The sequence below is a fragment of the Urocampus carinirostris genome, chromosome 11, assembly GCF_059441175.1.
Source record: "Urocampus carinirostris isolate Australia breed hairy pipefish chromosome 11, RoL_Ucar_1.0, whole genome shotgun sequence".
NCBI classification, from domain to species: domain Eukaryota; kingdom Metazoa; phylum Chordata; class Actinopteri; order Syngnathiformes; family Syngnathidae; genus Urocampus; species Urocampus carinirostris.
The window spans coordinates 18324306-18340976 of record NC_142359.1 but is presented as its reverse complement, the minus strand read 5'-3'; the positions used below and the strand labels follow the sequence as shown (position 1 = coordinate 18340976).

Genomic DNA, 16671 nt, shown 5'->3' with positions numbered 1-16671 from the left:
TTCTTGTTCATCAATAAACTAAAAAATGAATGTGAATTACAAGTAGAAAGGCCTGTAGCCATCCATGACTTCAACTTTTTGCCACAAGAATTAACCAGAATCAACCATTCTTCATTAACAATGAACTACAATCAAAAAACAAGTGCTATGGACAGCTACCATACCATTCATCAATGATATCTTGTTGCAGAAAATATCAAAACCTGAAATAACAGCAGCATAGGCACGCGCACACACACACACACACGTATACACACGGACACACACACTCGTACACGCACACACACACTTCTTTAAAATATTCGCCATCAGTAAATGGTTTTCTGTGCTTTGCTATGCCGTGAGCAATGTGATAGCTTGCTTCAGTGGTGGTGTTTTTAGCGGTGACAAAGGTTTTTAGGGTCTGTGCTTGTTTCCCATACCTGGACACTGCGTGTTTTAATGTCTCCGCCATTGTAGACTCATCTTGAATTCATGTTCATGTTTCGTCTCGTAATGACGTTTAACACTTGCTGTGCGAGGTACAATGCTCTTGAGGCATAATGCACAAAACAGCACGGTCTATTTTTGCACAAAGCCCCATTCGTCTGTCCACGATGGCTGGAAAGAACGAGATGTTTTCGCTCGAGGAGCCGTCATGATTCGTTCATTTATCGCGCGGGTGTTTCGTTGGCTGGGTTAAAACACGGATCTCCCCTCTGCAAGACGCCGTGTCTGAGTTTCAGGTAAAAATGTGCATTTTTATATTATAATCATTATTCTTTTGCGGTGCGCTCGCGTGCCACTGGTTAACCCCTGGGGTGCCACTGCTGGCACGCGTGTCATAGGTTGCCGACCCCTGCTTTAGCATGTCAATAAGTCCATTTTTATCGTCAAAAGAAAGAATCTTCCTCTCCTTTTGTCGCCCTGAGATTTTAGAAAAACTCAAAGTTTAAAAAAGTTTTGCTCGCTTGGGAAGTAACGAAATACATGGAACGGCAAAAATGATGTTGGCAAGCTGTTTGGATTTATTTTAATTTTGTTTCTGTTGCATTTTATCTTAGTTTTGCCTGAGATCAAAGAGATCAAAGCCAGGAGAGAAAGCTTACCACGTGTTGTGAGTCATCATTTTATTCATATTTAGTTTATTTTGTCTTTTATTAGCATATTTGGTATTGGAGTAATCCAAAAGTAATTGAAAGTAATCAAGTTAAAGTAACCCTACCCAACCCTGTATATTTCTCAAGTAATTTTACGCACGTACACTTACAACTGAGACCACTAAGTTATTGACGCACAGGCAGACACAGACATAAAAGGGGCGGGGCAACTGTTTAGCCAATCAAAATGTTGAACACAATGCACGCTGAAAATCCACAAAGTAGTGTAACTACAAAAAGTACACCGCGATACAACGAGGGATTACTGTACTACGGATCTTTTGATAAATGATGGTATCGATTTTCCCGCCTTTACTGCTGTCGAGCATGTTTTGCTCCTGTAAGCTTCCGTAGCTTTGTCCATCTGAGTTCTCATAGCTTCGTGTTTGCCCCAGGTAACGCAGTATAGAGATATGCTATATATTGAGGTTTGTTATCATATTTTCACGTGCTCTACCGTTTAAATGTTTGGTGTCACCCAGACAATTTTGCAGTTTATATGAAAAAGTCATACTTTTATTTATCAAATGAATTTTACTGTGTTAATCTGTGTTATTTTACCCATATGAATCTCTTTTGTTGGCCAGTCTCAGTACTATATGGTATCTCGGAGTCGCTTCATCACTGTAGATGTTGACAATGGTTTTTTAGCGGTTACTATATGTTCAAGCTACTAGTTAAAGACCTGTAAAGCATCTATTTATCAAACTAGACACTCTATTGTACTTGTTGTCTTGCCACTTATATTTCTATTGAAGAAGGATCGTGGATTCTGTTCTTGTACAAGTCTTCAATCGGATAATCTTAACAGTAGTCTCTCTATGATATTTTGAAGCTAGATTTTTATACCTTTTTCGAGGGTTGTATAGGTCAACAGGAAACCGAAACTTCAGTTTTTTGCTAAGTACCGTTAGCACATTTTTATGTTATCAGACAATTTTCAAACTTTTAGTCTCGTGGTTTCTTGACAACAGGCGGTGAAAGCAGTATTGTGGGAAAGAAGCTTAAATGTCACTTCATTTGGTACACCTGAGTTCTCAAATCAGGGTTTGTAATTTCACTGTCCTAATTTGGTCTTATTAAGTAGATTTGGATATATCTTATTGTATGTGTATGCGTGGCGTGTCATCCAGGCGATCAAGTGTGCACTCGGGCTTTGGAAGCGAGAGATGTTCCCCTCATTAGTGTTATCCAGTGAGTTCCTTCTCTTTTTATCTTTCCCCGGCGTGGATTTGCCATCATCTCTGGAGCATCTCTTCCGTAACGTGCTTCTTGCCCCTCTAGGAGACGGAATTGGGAAATGCTTTGCTTTTGGTTCACACTACTGCTGCATTTGCTAGTGCTCTGTTGACAATTGCCGGGATTGTCTTTTTTATTTTTTATTTTTGCCGACTGCAAGAAAAACGGACAAAAAAGGACTGACAAGACAACCCCGGCTGTTGAAAGCGGCTTTAGCGAAAAGGCTTGAATCCTCTTTTCTTTTTATTCTCAAATGCTCTCGTCTCCTACTTGACACCCTCGCATGGTGTCTTTCGAGAGTGAAGGCTTCTTTTTTCCCAGCAGGTCACTTCTGTTTTTTTTTTTGCTATCGCCCTCCTCGTTCTTTTCTTTTTTGCCTTTTATTTTGTCCCTCTTTGTCCGGCCTGACATTTAGGAGGGTCGCAATCACAATCCAAGTCATAAATCATTGTCTAAACGCTACAGCTCCTTCTCCTTGGCCTTACTTGGCCCTCCAGAATGCTTCTTTTACTTGTCACATCTTTTATTTGTTCATTCTGTGTGAATGAGCGCTTTTTCTGTGTCTCGCACTCAAGTGCTAAAAATTAGGAAGGAAGGAAGGGGGACAGGAAGAGAGGAACCAGAAGTGCAGGGAGGAAGGAAGGAAGGAAGGAAGGAAGGAAGGAAGGAAGGAAGGAAGGAAGGAAGGAAGGAAGGAAGGAAGGAAAGAAGGAAGATGGAAGGAAGGAAGGAAAGAAAGAAGGAGGGAACCAGGGAAGGAAGGGCAGAAGGAAGGAAAAAGGGAGGAAGGAAGGGAGGAAGGAAGGAAGGAAGGAAGGAAGAAAGGAAAAGGGAAAGGAAGGAAGGAAGGAAGGAAGGAAGAAAAATGATATGCAAGGAAGAAAAGAAGAAAGGAAGGAAGGAGGGAGAGAAGGACAGAGGAAAGGAGGGAAAGAAGGACAAAAGAAAGGACAGAACAAAGAAGGAAGGCAGGAAGAAAGGAAGGAATGAAGTAAAGAAAAAAAGGAGGGAAGCAGGGAAGGAAGGGCAGACGTAAGGAAAGAGGAAGAAAGGATGGAAGGAAAAACGGAAGGAAGCAGGGAGGCAGAGAAAGACGGAAGGAAGGAAGAAAGGAAGGGAGGAAGGAAGGTAGGAAGGAGGGAAGGAGGGAGGAATGAAGGAAGGAAGTAAGGAGAGAGAGAAAGAAGTAAGGAAGGAAGGGAAGAAGAAAATAAGGAAGGAAGCAAGGAGAAAGAGAAAGAAGGAAAGAAGGAAGGAAGAAGGGAAGAAAAAGGAGAAGGAAGGAAGTAAAGAAAGAAAGAAGAAAGAAAGTAACTAAGGAAAGAGAGGAATGACGTAAAGAAGGAAAAGGGGAGGAAGCAGGAGTCAAGGAAGAAAGAAAGAAAGAAAGAAAGAAAGAAAGAAAGAAAGAAAAAAAGAAAGAAAGAAAGAAGGAGAGGGAGGTAGCAAGGAAGAAAGGAAAGGAAACAGGTAGGAACCAGAGAGGAACCAGAAAGGAATGAGGGAATGTTAGAAGCAGGAAGAAGTAATGGAAAGAAGAAAGAAACCAGGAAGAAAAAAAACAAGGGAAGGAAATAATCAGGAGGAAAAGAATGAAATAAGGAATCTTGTGGGAAAGATGTAATGTGGAAAGGAATCAAGGAAGGAAGGGTTTAAGAATAAAACACTTGGTAAGCAGGAGGAAGGATATAAGGGAACTAGAATGGAAAAAAATGAATGAACCAGGAGGGAAGGATAAGGAAAGAAACCAGGAAGGAAGGAACAAACAAACGAATGTACCAGGATGACAGGAAGGACGCAATTTAGGAAGGGAGGAGGGTAGGAAGGGAGGCAATAAAAAAAGGAATCAGGAGGGGAGGAAGAAATTAAAAGGGAACGAGGGAACGCAAGGAAGTAAACAAGGCAGGAAGACAAAAAGGAAGAAAGACCTACAAATCAATTAGTCACTGAAGCAACAGCACTTAAGTTGCGATTCGAATCGCGGTCTGCGGCAGGCGCCGTTGCAAAATGCAACATTCAAGTTTGAGTGGACCCTAATTAAAAAAAATCCGCCGCTTTTTTAATTAGCGGTAAGTAGGGCGTCCACCAAAAGAGCCTCCATTTGGCCATCGGGAATACGTTGTTTTCGCAGCGCGCTCATTAATGCTGTCAAGTTTTGTGGAAGAATACAAGTGGATGCTAAATCTTTCTCTTATTCCCTTTCTCTATCCGTCCGTCTGTCTATCCCGGGGCCTTCTTCAGCCCCTTCGGACCCGGTGTCACAAAAGTCAGCGTTAAGGAGCTTAAAGTCGTCATCATTTTCACAGCTTTTAGAATACTTGCACTCGGTTTTTCTGTCTGTGTCTCAGTGTTGAAGGATTTTATTCATTTGACTATAAAGGATTGTATACGATGGAATACAAGTTACATTTATTGAGTTTAATGCTGTAGTTATTTACTGACTGTGCCTTTATTCAATGAGCAGTGAAAGTTCAGGGCACCCTGGTAGGAAATGTTGTTTACAGGAACGGTGGAAACAGGACGTAAGGCTGATGAGATAATCAGTACATCCTGGCGCAGAAAGGCCCTGATGACGTAGAAACGCTCGGCGTTGTTTTGAGAACAAGGTGCTGTGTTGTGAGAACGATGGCCGCAAACAATTCCTTGGCACGCCCATGGGAGGAGCCGAGACACCATCTTGCGTAGACACGTGGGCCAAGGAGAAGAGAGCTAAAGGACTTCAGAAGAAGGCTTCAAACCGATTCTAATGACACTAATTCAGCCGTTTTCGATGGAGTACACTTAATTCAAATGTTAATGAAATTAAATCTGCCCCCGAGTGAAAATGTCGGCTTTCTTGTTCATCTTTTCCATCAAGAAACGAGCGCGCATAAATACTTTGGTGAATGTAGGTTGTGCTTGGTTAATGGAGTCAAATAACTAATTCGAACAATTTGGTAAACGGTACATTTTGATATTAATTCCAAACAGTGTTCAGACTAACTGGATCTCATTATTCTTAAAATTTTTGAAACTCAACTGTCGTTACAACAGGATGCCTTCCCCCGCCACATTTTGAAAGCAGATCATGAATTACAGCGTCCTCTGATGGATAACGATGTAACATACAACCTTCAATCCGCCAGCAATGCCTAATCCTCATATTGTTTAAGGAATTGGCACTACTAAAAATTGTTCGCAGGACAATTTTGACTTGGGGTCTAACTCAGTTCGGACTACCAAAAAGAAAGGAGTATCTCTCAAAACAGACACTCCCCTACTTATGAATAAGGTTCCGGACGATCGCTTCAGTGCTATGTTTTGTACGTTTAAGGTTTATAACTAGAAAATAAACATTTCATAAAATAATATCCTCTATAAAGATAAATTAAGTTAAGTGTAACTTACTTTTTGAAGATAAGCTTCAAGAAGTGGCCGAAAAAAAGTGATACAACCATTTTCTCAACCGCATCAAGCTTTCTTATTCCACTTTCATTTCAAAAGAAACAGCTTGCCTCTTCTTTACACTTTGCACCAACCATATTGAATGGATGCACGAGATATTAAACAATAAAAATGTCAAAGTTTTTAGCACCCTGGAGATGCAGTATAGTATGTTTGCACACAAAGGAAGCCAGATCTCTTCTTCGGGGTGGTTGCTGGGTAGACTCTGACAGCGCCACACGCCGGTAGTGGCGAAAATAAGCACTACAGTACTGACCTATACTCGCAAAAAGGTGCACACAATACAAAATCTAACTTACAGCCAGTGTTGGGTAAGGTTACTTTAACTTGATTACTTTCAATTACTTTTGGATTACTCCAATACCAAATATGCTAATAAAAGACAAAAGAAACTAAATATGAATAAAATGACTAAATTTTGTGCAGGCTTGGGGAGTAACGGAATACATGGAACAGCAAAAATGATGTTGGCAAGCTGTTTGGATATATTTTCATTTTGTTTCTGTTGCATTTTATGTGAGTTTTGCCAGAGATCAAAGAGATCAAAGCCAGGAGAGAAAGCTTACCACGAGTTGTGAGTCATCATTTTATTCATATTTAGTTTCTTTTGTCTTTTATTACCATATTTGGTATTGGAGTAATCCAAGAGTAATTAAAAGTAAGCAGGTGAAAGTAACCCTACCCAACCCTTCTTGTGCCTCTGTGGGTGTTTGTGCCATATTAATGTGCATGCATAGTATACAGTACGATTTTCTTCTCGTTTGATGTTTGTTGGTTGCCATGGGTGGCAAAGCTCAGTCGTCAGTTATCATCTGGATGGATTCGCTGCCAGCGTCTTAGCCTAGGATACAGCCTAGTAGGGCCGACGGTGGGGTTGGGGGCGGGGGCTGTCACTCATCTGCAGCCAGTCAGTTGGATAAATCTTGGGGAGCGATTTGCCATCCACCATCTGCCGCTGTAGACTCTGAGAAGTTTAATTTGGAGAAGCAGTATATCCTCGGAGCAAACTCGATGAAAGCCACTTGCAAATAGAAACGAGTTTCGGGGATTTTATCTGATTTAATAATAGTTTCTTTTAGGACATCTAAAACGTCTTTGCATTCATACATTTCAATAATTAATAAAGCCAAATTTGTTTTAAATTATGATGCATTGTATTTATTATATTGTTCTGTAGTTCTGCCATACTTAACATATTGTGCAGAAGTCTGGGGCAATAATTACAAAACTACTACAGCCCCTTTTTATCCTCCAAAAACGTGCAATTAGAACCATACACAGGGTAGGATGTCGAGATCATACTCATATTTTATTCCTGCAGTCCAAATTATAAAAATTAGATGATTTAGTAAAATGTTTCACTGCACAACTGTTATTTAAGGTCAACAAAAAAATAGTGCCAGAAAACATCCATAAATTATTCATTCGTAAAGAGGGAAAATATAATTTAAGGGGCTGTAGTGAATTCAGAATCCCAAAGGTGAGAACCACCAGGAAAAGTATGTGTGTGTCTGTGTGTGGAGTCAAGCTTTGGAACGGTTTGCAAGACGAGATCAAACGGTGTCCAACTATTCACTTGTTTAGATACAAAGAAAAATTCCTGGCGGAATACAGAGATGATACAGAGGTGCGGCAGATTGGGAATAGTACGTCTAATTAACTTTGTGTTATTGTTGTTATTATGTATCATAACTGTTATTATTAATATCATTACAATTGTTTTTATATCATTGGTGTATTTGGTGGGGAAGATGAAGGGGTAGGAAATTATTAGCATTTGCTTCTGGCTACCCCTTTTCGATCATATTATGTAACATTATTTGTTGTTGAGTTAGTGGTTTTTGTTCTGTTTTTTATTCGTATGTTCGAATAAAGTTTTCATTCATACATTATTGTGCAAAAAGTCTGAGGTCACCCAGAATATTTGGTGGTTTCCATCAAAAAGTTCCACTTTTTATATGATCAAATGAGTTTTACAATGTCTGTGTTCTTTTGCCTATATGAATCCCTAGCTTTTGTTGGCCAGTCTCAGATACAACCTTTTCTTTGCCCCCTTACCTTGAAGACCAGCATGTCGTAGTCGCGTCTTCACTCTAGATTTTGACACTGGTGTTTTCTGTTTACTATTCATTCAGTTGAGAACTTCTAAAACCTCTGTTTCTTAAACTAAAGACTCTTATGTACAGTACTTGTCAACTTGCCACTTCTCAATCTATTCTGGTTAGAGCCTGTTTGTGCTGTTCTCTGAAGGGAGTAGTAGAAACTGTTGTTGGAGATCTTCAATTTCTTGGCATTCTCTTAGAACTAGAATTGACTGTCAAGTTTCACACAAGAGTTCTCTTTTTCTTCCACAAATGTGATGCTCCAGATACTTGACTACCTTAAAGGAAGGTCAGTTTTATAGTTTCTTTTACCAGCTAAACCTTTCCCAGCTGTCCTAACATCATTGCAAAAAGGGTTTTCTTATCATCCATTAGCCTTCTAACGCAATAAGCAAACTCTGTGTACTATTAAAACACTAGAGTGCTAGTTGCTTTGCAGATTTGCAGCTAAAATGGTCATTTACCATGTCAACAGTGTATGGGGTGTAATTCTGATTAATATCATGTCATCTTCATTTATGGAGAGTGATTTCATGCGTCCTGGTTGTTTTCATTTGTCCCAGGATGAAAATAGTGAGAGTAAGAAAATGACTTTTTCATATACAGCCGAGAATCCAACCCAAACCCCAAAAGAGATGAGTAAAGAAGAGTTTGGTCACAGAAGCTGCAATCATATTTCAGCCAGAAGAAGGCGTTAGCACGTAGAATATTGTTATGCTATGGACACCACTTTTGACGTGGTAAATGTGTTAAGCCCAACTAGTACAAGCAATGAACCAGGCACCCAAGACACATACAGACCAAGACACAACAGGACAGGTTTTATTTAAATACTTCAAGTGAATGTAATTGTGGGATAGTGATGGCAAAATGAAGACCCCTAAAGCAGTCAAGGTTTACAGGGAAAAACTGTACCTATATATGTACCTATATAACTGGAACTATATGCCAGTGTAAGCTGGGATATATATATACCGGTAATTCATCAAACGTGTCAATCATCATTTGAATCGGTCACTATTGGCTAAAGCTATTCGGAGGTAAAGTAGGCGGGTCCTTGTTAACTTTTACAGGCTCGACTAGGCTAAAGCAGGGCAGAACAAAGCCTGCAATTGGCCGAAAAAAATGAATGTGAATCACACGTTAGTTAGGTTGTTCAACGGCATGGAGAACACATTTTTTACTAGTCTGTATTTGTAACCAGGAATTATGGTGCTACACAGACTGCTAGCAACAAGCAACGTCGTCCATCGATGCAGATGCTTCTCGGTGGATTTTTTCTTCTATTTGTCGGCATTATTGCGTGTTTTGGAGAGTGTAAATATTTTACACGGTTAGATTTACAACACTCACGGATGTAAGAGGACCATGGTTGCATATTATTATTGAACGTGATGGCTGCAAGACGACTTTGGTGAGCCACCCAGGCTTTATATTTTCCCAGTATCTTGTTTCAGACTGATCTTGATGTTTCTGTGATGAGTCTATCATTCAATTCAATTCAGTTCAAAGTGTTTATTGTCATATGCACATTAAAGAACCACGTTTCCCTGCACAATGAAATTCTTACTTTGCTGTCCACACAGTTGCCAGCCAAAAAAAAATTGAAACTAAGAAATGTTTGGCATTTCTTGAATCCCAAGAGTTTAAACTTCCTAATGATATGTGGAATGACGCATTTGAGTGATGAGTGACAGTCTACAGACACTGTATCCGTACGCGTATTTGCTTCTTGGCGAGCAGTCGGAATGTTAAGTGGTTAATAAGTTTGACTGAAGTATCTGACTGTTTTATTGACTTTCCCAATGTATCGCCTTATAGTCTGGTGCACCTTATGTATAGAAAATATAGGACAAAAAACTATTTTTGGGGGGTGCGCCTTATAACCAGGTGCGCCTTATCATTCTGAAAATACGGAATATTAAATTTATATGTATTGTATTGGTGGTTAGGTTAAGATAATCGGTGATTTTAAGTCATACATGTTTTTTTTTAACTTTTGCTATTTTGAAAACAGATTTTAATTGATATTAATATTTTTACTTCTTATTTAAAAGAACATTAGGAGTAGAAGTACATAAGGTCCAGAAACCCTTTCTACTCATTTTTCATTTCATTTCATTTCATTTCATTTCATTTCATTTCATAAACAGTACCTTCAATGTATCTGTGAGGCTTGGGTTCAAGTGGATCATGTACTTTTTTCCAAACTTTGTAGTTTTGGGCGTGTTTACTGGTAGTAGCCTAGTAGCACCACAGTTTTTGACTAAGAATAAAAGCACAGACTCTCAGGACCCGGTAAAAGGTGAAATGATAAAGCTGATTTATGTTCCCCGACAAAGACATAACGGCAAAGATTTGTCCATGTGAAGGAGGAGCTGTGGTGAGATGATGATCAGAAGAGAAAGAAAGAGCATGTTTGTGTGCATAAGTCGGCCTGATGATGAGCTGCAATACCGTGGCCACACAAAAGTATTTGTGTCACGTCCAGTCCTATCCTCTCTTATTCTTACATGGTGGGCAAACTTCTTAGGGTTTGCGTGCGTGCATGTGTCAGAAAGAGAGTCACGGAGCTGGGTGGGTGTTAGAGATAGAAAGTGAGAGTGAAGGTGAGGAAGAGAGAGAGAGAGAGAGAGAGAGAGAGAGAGAGAGAGAGAGAGAGAGAGAGAGAGAGAAATAAAATCAATGAGAAAGAGACATTAAGAGTCAAAAAGAGAGAAAAAGCGGACCATAGAGAGCGATAGGAAATAGGAGAGAAATAAAACTTAGTCAGAGAGAGTGAGTCAGAAGGAAAAGCCAGAGTCAAAGAGTCAGCTAGAGAAATAGTCAGAGAGAGTAGTAGAGATAGTTAGACTCATAGAAATTCAGGGAGAGAGAGAGAGAGCTGGAGAAAGTCAAAGAGTCAGAGAGAGTCAAAGAGCCTCAGAGAGTGGATTAGATAGAGGGACACCAAGTGTCAGAGAGACAGAGAGCGCAAGACAGAGAGGGAGCCAGAGAGAGAGAGTTATTCAGAGAGTCAGTCAGAGAGAGAGAGAGAGAGAGAGAGAGAGAGAGAGAGAGAGAGAGAGAGAGAGAGAGAGAGAGAGAGAGAGAGAGAGAGAGAGAGAGAGACATAAAGAGTCAAAAGAGAGAAATAGCGAGCTGCAGAGAGAGATGGGAAATAGGAGAGAAACAAGTGTTAGTCAGAGAGAGAGAAAGTCAGATGGAAAAGCCAGAGAGAGAGTCAAAGAGTCGGATAGAGAAATAGTCAGACAGTGTAATAGAGATAGTTAGACTCAGAAATTCAGAGAGAGAGCTAGAGAGAGCCAAAGAGTCAGAGAGAGTCAAAGAGCCTCAGAGAGCGAACTAGATAGAGAGACACCAAGTGTCAAAGAGAGAGAGAGCGCAAGACAGAGAGGAAGAAATTCAGAGAGAGCGAGCTAGAGAGAGTCAAAGAGTCAGAGAAAGTCAAAGAGCGAATTAGATAGAGACACCAAGTGTCAAAGAGAGAGAGAGAGCGCGAGACAGAGAGGGAACCAGAGAAAGAGAGTTGTTTACAGAGAGTTAGTCAGAGTGAGAAAGAGGGAGACAGGAAGAGAGAGAGAAAGAGAAAGTCAATGAGAAAGAGACATAAAGAGAGAAAAAGAGAGAAAAAGCAGGCCCCATTGAGAGATAGGAAATAGGTGAGAAATAAAAGCTAGTCAGGGGGAGAGAGAGTCAAAGAGTCAGAGAGAGTCAAAGAGCCTCAGAGAGCGAACTAGATAGAGAGACACCAAGTGTCAAAGAGAGAGGGAGCGCGAGACAGAGAGGAAGCCAGAGAGAGAGTTATTCAGAGAGAGAAACAGAGAGAGATTTTCAAAGAGAGAAAGGGTCAGATAGAGCATTAAACATGCAAAATATAGGGACAGAGAGAGTCAAAGAGCCTCATAGAGCAAATTAGAAAGAGCGAGGCGAAGTGTAAAAGAGACAGAAAGCGCAAGACAGAGAGGGAGCCAGAAAGAGAGTTATTCAGAGAGAGTCATTTAGAGGGAGATAAATATTCAAAGAGAGAGAGGGTCAGATAGAGAGTTGGTCAGACATAGTCAGATAGATGGCAGAGAAAGCTGGTCAGATAGAGAGCCAGAGAGTCAAGGGGAGAGAGAGAGAGAGAGAGAGACATAGTCAGACTTAGTGAGAAAAATTGCAGAGAGAGCTGGTCAGAATCAGAGAGTCCGAGAGAGAAAGACAGAGAGAGAGAGACAGACAAACTGACTGACAGACACAGGTAGAGAGATAGAGCATTAAAAATGCAAAAGATAGAGACAGAGAGAGTCAGTAAGAGAGAGTCAGAGAACAAAAAGTGATTCTTATGCTCCCCAGGACCGATCAAGTATATTTATTTGTGCAATAGCCTTAGACTAACAATCTCTGGGATTGAAAAAATCTTGTTGTTGTTGTTGCTTGATCCGTAGGAAGGCTTATATTTGTTAAAGAAACACTAACATCTTGTTCCTAACTGCGTAAGTCCTTCTCATATTGAATTGACATTTAAACGAAAAGGCTGAAAATTAAACCTAAGACCCTGTATCCCCCCCAAAAATAAAGAGTTTACTCTATTGAAGGTGAGTAGGAGTGTTTTGTATTTATGTTTGCCAGCCAGGAGCAGAAACCGTAAAACAAGAGTCTGTCTATAAATCAAACTCCCGACTAAAGAAAACACTTTACCAAGGTGCAGCACACACACATACAACAAGCGGTGCTAAATCAAAAATGCGGCCAGGAAGTGAATGCTAAACAGCAGAAATATCAAAACAAATCATCCATGGATCATTCTTAAACATGAACTCGTAATGTATACATTTAAATATTTATCTTTTCAGGTTCTTCGGAAGCAGGAAGTGGGTCATTTGAGAAAAACTCAATCAATCTGAACACAGAGCAAATGATTATGACAATTGATGTTGATGTGTACTATGACATTGCCGACGGCTAGTAACGTCTCTGATGATAGTTTATCATTAAATCGGCCTCTTCGAAGTCCGCTAATCTTAACAGGGCTTCTCCTCTCGTGCAGGAAGATCATCGAGGTGAGGATTATCGACGACGAGGAGTATGAGAAAAATAAGACCTTCACCATCGAACTGGGCGAGCCCCTTCTCTTGGAGATTGGACAGAAGCATGGTGCGTTTGAGTGTGCAAGAATGAAGCTTGACAAAAATAAGATCCCATTACTTCCTCTTTCACCTACCCACTTTGTCTTATTTATCCTTATTTTGTATTGGGTGGAGAGAATCCAAATGTGGACGCATGTGTCAAACTGAAAGTTTTTAATGCGGACAATGGAACAAAATGCGCTCCATTGAGAAAGGAAATTGAAGAATGCGTCACAAAAACACAATCCTAAAAATGCAAGCCCGAATAAAAATAAAATTTTACTTTCAAAATGGATGATTCGAGGGTTTTTAGAGGGCAGTGCGCATGGCCAGGAATATCAACGATTCACTCTGTCCTTAAATGTTAGAGCACATGTGACAAACTCCCGGCCGGCGGGCCACGTCCGGCCCGCCGTGTAATCATATCCGGCCCGCAAGACCATTTTACATTATTGTTATTAATGGCCCGTCAATATGAACAACGCTGTCTCATCCCTGGACACCATATCCTGACGTTTTAGTCACTGTACCTATTCCTTCATATATGACATATACTATACTATATACTAGGGGTCGGGAACCTATGGCTCGCGAGCCAGATATGGCACTTTCTTTGAGTACCTATGGCTAAGAGACATATTTAATTGAATGCAAATTTTCTCCATCTCGTTCAAAACTTGAATTATTGATCTTGTTCAGATTCAGGCAAAGCCAAACCAAAGCTAAATAACAAAGAAGTACTTTTCAAAATATATAGGGCACGTTTTCACTACAATTTACAGTCAAGGTGTCACACAAAAAAAACTCATTTTGGCTGTACAACCCTTAAGAATCCTTTATATAAAAGCTCACTATATAATCTGTGTTCAGTGTTCAGATACTTTTTGATGAATCCACAGAACAAATTGTAAATACGCCAAAACACCGGTAGAGAACTTAGTTATTTGATTGGGTGAGTGGGAGGGATAGGTGGAGCTATGCAAAAAGTGCAAGCACTCCTTCCCATCTCTCGCCCTACTCCGTCTGCGCCAAAGGTAAGCACATCAGGCTCCTTGTTCTCAGAATGTTGTGAGGTTTTTACAAAATAATTTGTGTAACATTTTCATATTTCTACTTTTGACAGGAGAGCAAAATCTTTTGGGATATTTAAGTTTTTTTTTAATATATACATTGACATAATTAAGTTTTTTTTAATATATACATTGACATAGGAGCAAAGGAATTTGAATGTTATTTTAATGTTAAGTTGTTTAAGTTAAGTTCTAAGTTGTATAATTTAACAAGATATTTTTATTTAGAGCGAAATAATAAATACTGTGTAAGTGATTTAAGTTTTAAATTTAATATTCTTGTCTGTTTTTATTCATATTTATGTTCCAAAAACATTCAGTTTAAGTGTGTTCAATAAATGTTTATCCTGGTTGGCCCGCGACCTTAAGTGTGTTTTGAATTTTGGCCCCTTGTGCAATTGAGTTTGACATCCCTGTGCTAGAGTTTGAAAGAGCCCTAGGTGTGTGTGATCAGGTAATCAGTCCCCTGGCGCCCTCTTGTGATAAACAAATGCACATTTTCTTTTGGTTTTCTGTTTAATTTCACTCACTTCAAAACAGTAACATTGCAGAAAAGTACCAAAAAACTCAAGTGCAAACAAATAATGGTGCCACTCGACAAGTACTGCGTTTCACTCTTGTTATTCTTCCTCATCTTAATGGGAACCACTTCTCACTCTGTGCTTTTCTTTGTCCCAGAGCGCCCTCTGTTGGAATGTATGTTCCACAGAGGGAAATTTCCCTTTAAAATAACTTTTAGGGGTAGAAATTAAGTCATAGTTTAAAATGATTACTATCGCTCCATTATCTTGTGATGTGTTCTTGGGTGTTCAGGAGACTCCAATGAGAACAAACCGTTGGTGGGAGCAGAGGAGGACGAGGTGGCCAAGATGGGCTGCCCCAGCCTGGGCGAACACACACAAGTCCACATCGTCATCGAAGAGTCCTACGAGTTTAAGGTATGCCTGTGTCCATGTGTCCATCCTTCCATCCCTCCACCTTTTTAAACACCTTTATGCCCATTTTGCTAAATGTTAAATGTATCTATTGCATAAATCAACTGTCTAACTAAACAACCAAAAGCTTATTTTATGTACACAAAACTCAATTTTTGCATTTGAGTGTAAAGTTAAGTAGAACCTCACAATAAGGGGAGATTAATGGGCGGAACTTGTAAGGAGGACAGGGGAAGAAGCCACATCTTAGATAATAGATTCCAACCTGTTCCAAAGGCCATTTTTTTGTATTAAATCTCCTAGATTACAAAAGCAGAAAACAGTGTGGGAATCAAAGAACAGATACATGATTGGCCTAAAGTTATCATGTAACCAGTGGTCACCAAGCCTGGGTCCTGGCCCGGTACTGGGCCATACAGAAAGAAAAAGCCATAGATAAAATCAAAGACGTAAATAGCAGCAGTAGCTCAGGAGGTAGAGCGCTCGTCTTGGGATGAAGAGATCGCAGTTTGAATCCCGGCTCCTCCGTGTAACATGTCGAAGTGTCCTTGGGTAAGACACTGAATCCCTAATGCCCCCAATTAGCAGGTTTGCGCCTTACATGGCCGCACGGTCGCTATTGGGAAATGTAAAGCACATTGTAAAGCGCTTTGGGAAGTCTTCATTGACTTGAAAAGTGCTATATAAATGCAGATCATTTCATTTCATTTCAAAGTTTGGGTGTGTGTCACTCCAAGATTTTAAGGTCATATATCTCCATTCTGCAATAATTGATCAGTCGTTATATATAGCTGACCTCATTTGTTCAGCATTGGACGCAGCAGGAATCAAATCCTAATTGCAGTGAAAAGAGATCCCAATCCTAGGTACTAACCCACTAAGATTGTAGATGTCAACTAAAGGCTGTGTGTTCTTTTCCTGGACCAGACCGTGTATTTGGAAAATAAGGCTAGAGAGAAGAAATGCAGTTTCAAAATAAAGTTAAAATCAGAGTGCACTCTGGTCCAGTCAATGGGAAACGCTCTCACACCAAGATATTTGCCAGGAGTGCAGTTCCCCAAAAGGCATCAAAATTCGTTAACCACAGTTTAAATAGGAAAGCGCGTGGATTAAGAAAAATGAAACATGAACCTTCAACAGGTAAAGAAAGGAACTCGCATCTTATTCAAAAGCCTTTTGTTAAAACTGGTTGCAGCAATATTCCGCGGTTGTATGCTAAAATAAGGGCTGACTCATCGAAAGACCATTGCTGGTAAAGTACTGATATGAAAGGATACAGCAAGTAAATAATGAACATAAGTGCATTTATAACAACTAAATGAGTAATGTTTTTATTGAAGTAATACTGTGATGATTAAATAATAAACTTGATATAACTGGAAAACTCATGTTATCGTGACAACATAGTCAGTGGCCTATTTTAATAATCTAACACAACACAAAAGACATTAGCTTCTTTCCTCATCATTACACTAATTTTACTCACGGTGCCACATTTTACAATGTTATTTTTGCTGAACTCTTTACCATAATGCTCCGTTACATTGTAATTCAATTTATTGTAATGCTTCAGTCAAAACAAAATTGTAAAAGGTTTCTTGTAATCCTGTGCAGTCCTTTGAGACATTTTT

At 39.8% G+C, this 16671-nt stretch overlaps 1 protein-coding gene across 2 annotated transcripts in view; it reads left to right on the top strand.

Moving 5' to 3' along the window:
- Positions 1-16671, top strand: part of LOC148356619 (sodium/calcium exchanger 1-like) — a 124500-nt gene that overhangs the window by 93231 nt on the left and 14598 nt on the right. For both annotated transcript variants that reach the window (XM_088348661.1, XM_088348662.1), the window contains exons 12-13: positions 12957-13063; positions 14919-15043. In XM_088348661.1, the coding sequence (XP_088204787.1) occupies positions 12957-13063; positions 14919-15043 (232 nt within the window). The remainder of the gene's footprint in view (positions 1-12956; positions 13064-14918; positions 15044-16671) is intronic.